Source organism: Mus caroli, chromosome 2 (genome assembly GCF_900094665.2).
Source record: "Mus caroli chromosome 2, CAROLI_EIJ_v1.1, whole genome shotgun sequence".
Taxonomy (NCBI): Eukaryota; Metazoa; Chordata; class Mammalia; order Rodentia; family Muridae; genus Mus; species Mus caroli.
This window is the reverse complement of record NC_034571.1, coordinates 63,125,688-63,131,223: the sequence shown is the minus strand read 5'-3', so window position 1 is coordinate 63,131,223 and position 5,536 is coordinate 63,125,688. Positions and strand designations below refer to the sequence as shown.

General features: G+C 37.3%; 1 protein-coding gene across 1 annotated transcript in view; it reads right to left on the bottom strand.

Annotated features, from left to right (window-relative positions):
- Positions 1-5,536, bottom strand: part of LOC110289830 (ankyrin repeat domain-containing protein 36A-like) — a 179,688-nt gene that overhangs the window by 150,957 nt on the left and 23,195 nt on the right. Inside the window, exons 13-16 of the mRNA XM_021156225.2 lie at positions 4,837-4,907; positions 3,541-3,604; positions 2,915-2,943; positions 2,754-2,823 (exon numbers count right to left, since the gene is read on the bottom strand). Of these exons, the coding sequence (XP_021011884.2) occupies positions 2,754-2,823; positions 2,915-2,943; positions 3,541-3,604; positions 4,837-4,907 (234 nt within the window). The remainder of the gene's footprint in view (positions 1-2,753; positions 2,824-2,914; positions 2,944-3,540; positions 3,605-4,836; positions 4,908-5,536) is intronic.

Here is a 5,536-nt window from a genome sequence, read left to right as displayed (position 1 = left end):
GTCTTTTTTGATAACTTTGGGTTGGAAGTCAATTTTATTCGATATTAGAATGCCTACTCCAGCTTGTTTCTTTGGACCATTTGCTTGGAAAATTGTTATCCGTCCTTTTACTCTGAGAACGTGTCTGCATTTGTCCCTGAGGTGGGTTTTCTGTATGCAGCAAAATGTTGGGTCCTGTTTATGTAGTCAGTCTGTTAGTCTCTGTCTTTTTGGGGGGAATTGAGTCCACTGATATTAAGAGATACTAATGAAAAGTAATGCTTGCTTCCTGTTATTTTTGTTGTTAGAGTTGGGATTCTGTTCTTGCTGCTATCTTCTTTTAGGTTTGTTCAAAGATTACTTTCTTGCTTTTTCTAGGGCATAATTTCCCTCCTTGTGTTGGAGTTTTCCCTTTATTATCTGTTGAAGGGCTGGATTCATGGAAAGATATTGTGTAAATTTGGTTTTGTTATGGAATACTTTGGTTTCTCCATCTATGGTAATTGAGAGTTTTGCTGGGTTTAATAGCCTGGGCTGGCATTTCTGTTCTCTTAGGGTCTGTATGATATATGCCCAGAATCTTCTGGCTTTCATAGTCTCTGGTGAGAAGTCTGGTGTAATTCTGATAGGTCTGCCTTTATATGTTACCTGACCTTTTTCCCTCACTGTTTTAATATTCTTATCTTTATTTAGTGCATTTGTTGTTTTGATTATTATGTGTCGGGAGGAATTTCTTTTCTGGATCTAGCCTATTTGGAGTTCTGTAAGATTCTTGTATGTTCATGGGCATCTCTTTCTTTGGGTTAGGGAAGTTTTTTCTATAATTTTGTTGAAGAGATTTACAGGCCCTTTAAGTTGAAAATCTTCATTCTTATCTATACCTATTATCCTTAGGTTTGGTCTTCTCATTGTGTCCTGGATTTTCTGGATGTTTTGAGTTAGGATCTTTTTCAATTTTGCATTTTATTTGGTTGTTGTGTCCATGTTTTCTATGAAATCTTCTGCACCTGAGATTCTCTCTTCTACCTCTTGTATTCTGTTGCTGATGATCACATCTATGGTTCCTGATTTCTTTCCTAGGGTTTCTATCTCCAGAGTTGTCTCCCTTTGGGTTTTCTTCATTGTCTCTACTTCCATTTTTAGATCTTGGATGGTTTTGTTCAATTGCATCACCTGTTTAGCAGTGTTTTCCTGTAATTCCTTGAGGGATTTTTGTGCTTCCTCTTTAAGGGCTTCTACCTGTTTAGCAGTGTTCTCCTGCATTTCTTTAAGTTTATTATTAATGCCCTTCTTAAAATCCTCTGCCAGCATTATGAGATATGTTTTTAAATCTGAATCATGCTTTTAGGGTATGTTGGGGTATCCAGGACTCGCTGTGGTGGGCGTACTGGGTTCTGATGATGCCAAGTTGTCTTGGTTTCTGTTAGTAAGATTCTTATGTTTGCCTTTCACCATCTGGTAATTTCTGGTGTTAGATGTACTAGCTGTCTCTGGCTGGAGCTTGTTCCTCCTGTGATTCTGTTAGCCTCAGTCAGCACTCCTGGGATTCCAACTCTCTCCTGCGTCCCAGAGGTCAGATCACTCTCTGCAGTTAAGCTCTCCTGTTGCAGGGAAGGTGCACAGAGACCTAGAGCTCAGATCCACCTCCTGACTGAAGATGAAGGCCCGAAGGAACCCTGTCCAAGAACCTCTCTTGCTTCTATGGCTCAAGTGCTCTCCTGCTTGGACTGGTCTCTGAGAGACCCTGGATGTAAGATGGGGCTCTCACCTGAGTCCCCGCAGTCAGAGCCCTCTCTGGAGGCCGACTATCCTCAGTGATCTTAAAATTCTGGGTGTGCTAGGTCAGCTGCAGTGTGGAGAGTCCTCTGGGAAGGTGGGACAGTTTGCCAAGTTTGTGCCCAAGGTGGGGCAGGGCTGGTGCTGACAGGAACAATGTTTTCATTCTTTTTTTTTTCTTGTGTGAGAATTTAAAGGTATTTGTTTTAGTTTTCTTTTTCCCCCCAATTCTTTATTTACATTTCAAATGCTATCCTGAAAGTCCCATATACACCACCACCACCACCACCACCACCACCACCCCCACTTGCTCCCCTACCATGTTTTCATTCTTAAGAGAAAGTATCTTGCTTTGCAATCTCACTAACACAGAACATCTGGGAACAAGAAATGCCCTGCCTCAGTTTCCCGAGTGGCTGAGAATGTAGGTGTGCATCTTAACACCCTAATTTCTTGTCAGCGTTTTTAAACTTTGAGAAAAATCTAAGAAATGTAATGATAACTTTTTTAAATGCCTATGTTATTTAGAGTATAGACCCATACAGTTTTTGGTATTGAAACACAAAACTAGAAGCCTCTAGGTCAGTCCCTATATTTAAACAAAACAAAACAAATCAAATCTTCTATTTATGTTTGTAAATAAGTCTCCTCAGAATGCAGATGGCAGCAGTGAAAGTTGATTTCTTTATGTCAGATTTTGCCATCAGTATTGGAGGAGCAGAACTAAGATTGGGAGCCAAGCATGGTGGCTCATGCCTTTAATCCCAGCACTCAGGAGGCAGAGAGAACCAGATCTGAGGTCAACGTATTCTACAAAGTGAGTTCCAGGACAGCCAGGGCTACACAAAGAAGCCATGTCTCATAAATAAATAAATAAATAAAATGATAGATAGATAGATAGATAGATAGATAGATAGATAGATAGGAATTAAGATTGAGGAAGTGGTAAGCAGTTATAATATTTTTCTTTTCGAATTCTGTTGAATTATAAATTTTACCTGAATTGAATGGTTTTAACATGATTATTTCTATGTCATCTGAGGAAGACTTTTTCTCTGTAGTTGTAGGCTGGATAGGATTTGAAGCAAGATATTTAGTAAATGTATGATTTAGAATGTATATCCTTAATAATTCAAGGAAAAAAAGTATATGCTTTTACCTTCAAGGAATCATCTTTCTCAACCCATGCTAAAAGGTAATAGGGAAAATGGACAAAGTTATGAAACACGACACTACCATCAGTCTGGACACATGAAGAGACAGGATGGGATGGCAATCATGCTTTACTTGAAATAATTGTTTTAAGCTTTGTATTTACTCTGGTTAGCATAAAATACAAAATATAAACTATGCTGGCTGAGTGTATCATTAATGAAAGTGTTCTCATATCAGTTGAAAGGAAATGTGCAATTCATTTTTGAGAGTGTTAAGTTTCCAAATTGATAAGAGTGACGAGTGGCACTGTACAATTTCAGGACACCAGTTTATAAAACACTCCTTTAATCATACAAACAGTTAAACAAACATTTCTGTTAGATAACTTCAAAAAATTGTCTTAGATTTATTTACTCTATGTGTATAAATTTCTTGCCTGCACATAAACATGTGTGACACATGTGTGCCCGGTGCCTGTTGAGGACAGAATAGAGCAACCAATCCTCTGAAATCATCTTATAAATCACCATGTGGCTGCCAGGTCCTCCTCAAGAGCAATGAGTGCTCTCAACGGCTGCCCCATCTCTCCAGCCTCTCAATACAGTGTTTGAATAAAATAATGTTTCTTACCCAGCACTCTGCCTTTTGAGATGTCTTTGCTGTTTTCTTCTTCATCCCCAGAGTTACCACTGTCCTGGAAAAAGTCACATCAGGAAAGAGTGGCATAATCTTTTCTATATATTCTCTAGAAATAGGACAGTTTTTTATTTTGAAAGTAATTAGACTTAAGAGAATATGCTAAGAATGAGTACATATTACTAAAGACCCTGGCCTGTTCTCCTTTGATCAAGCCTGTGCTATACGCCCATGGCTACTCGGGCTTTAATCAACCATGAGAGCTGACAGTAAGCATGATCTTAAAAATTCTAATATTTGCTCTCATGAAAACCTTAACAAGGAAACTACCTTTAAAATGTCTAACACATATTTCAGACCTAAAAGAATATTTTTACAACACATATAAATTCCTAAATATTTACTTGCTCTAAATACAATATTAGCTATTTAAAATATTTTAAAGGACATAAAATGTTTTTATTTTGAAATATAACACTCAGCCTGAGAATTGAATGTGCAGAATATAATGTGGAGAATAAACAGGAAATCCAAGATGGTACTTCATTTCGTGTGTAAAAATGTACCTTGTGCCTTTGTTCATATACAAGTTTTTGTGTTGATAAGTGTGTGTTATGTATGTGAATGTCCATGGGTCAGAAGGGCAGTGCTGTCACTGATATAATGTTAGTGTCATGGTTCCCTATAAAGTTATTTGGTTCTAATATATTCTTATGGACACTGAGACCAGTGCACAACATTAGTGTATTTAGTGATTTCCTTTACCAAGATGAAGACAAAGAGGAAAGATTGTTCTGCTCACTCCCGAGGGTTCATCATGGAAAGATCAGTCATTGACTCTCCAATGGAGTTGTTAAATTTCCAAGTCCCTCTTGTAACAAAACACTGGTCAGTCAGATATCAAAGGAAGGATTCAAAGTTTAACTGAAGTGTTAGTGGCTGGTAAGCAAAACTACAGACTTGACCAAAGGAATAATCACATGTCTGGCCTGTAACTGGTTTGTTGTTTGTAACCTCAGCTGCTTTTCCATTAAGATTTGATTCTTACATGACCTTTCTGTAGAAGGTTAAACAACCTTGAAACCCTGACAACCTACACACTCATAAATAAAGTGTAGTTACATGTCATTCCCATTTAGGGGTATACTAAGTTCTATAACTAGTCGAAACACTTTAAAAATGAAACATGGCATCATCTGCTAAATATTCAGGGTAGCTTGAGGAAACTCTACTGGTCTTTAATCTTCAATCAAAAGGGAGAAAATATTAAATGAGAAATTGAAACTTTACCAGTGACCAGTTATTTTCATTGTGGTCAGATGTCTTTCCTTTCTCCTCTGGGGACACTCCTAAGCCTGGTTCTGGACATAAGACAAACATGTTATATCATGTGTATATGGTGAAACTAAGTTTCTAATAAGAGTTAGTTTTAAAAAGAGTTAAAGGTACATTTTCTATAGCAACATATATAACATATATAGAGAGAACATCATACATCAGCATGTAGCTATTTAACATTAGTAATAATAAAAATGGCACCTGTAATATTCCAAGAAATTATTTCAATAACCTTTAAAGTTTAATTGTTTATAAAATAGATCTAATTATTAGAACATCTATGCATCACTTATGCAGACATTGGATGTTTTCAAGATGGCAAATAAGCAGCTCAAAGATTTATCCACAATTAACCTACTCAACATGCATGAACAAAAGCCCAACTACAAAAATTTTAAATGCCACGTGGAAAAATAATACTCTGCACTATTTTCTACCTAAAAATAGCTTTTTAAAAAATATTTTTATTAGGTATTTTCTTCATTTACAATTCCAATGCTATCCCAAAAGTCCCCCATACCCTCTCCCACCCACTCCCCTACACACCCACTCCCACTTTTTGACCCTGGCGTTCCCCTGTACTGGGGCATATAAAGTTTGCATGTCCAATGGGCCTCTCTTTCCAGTGATGGCCAACTAAGCCATCTTTTGA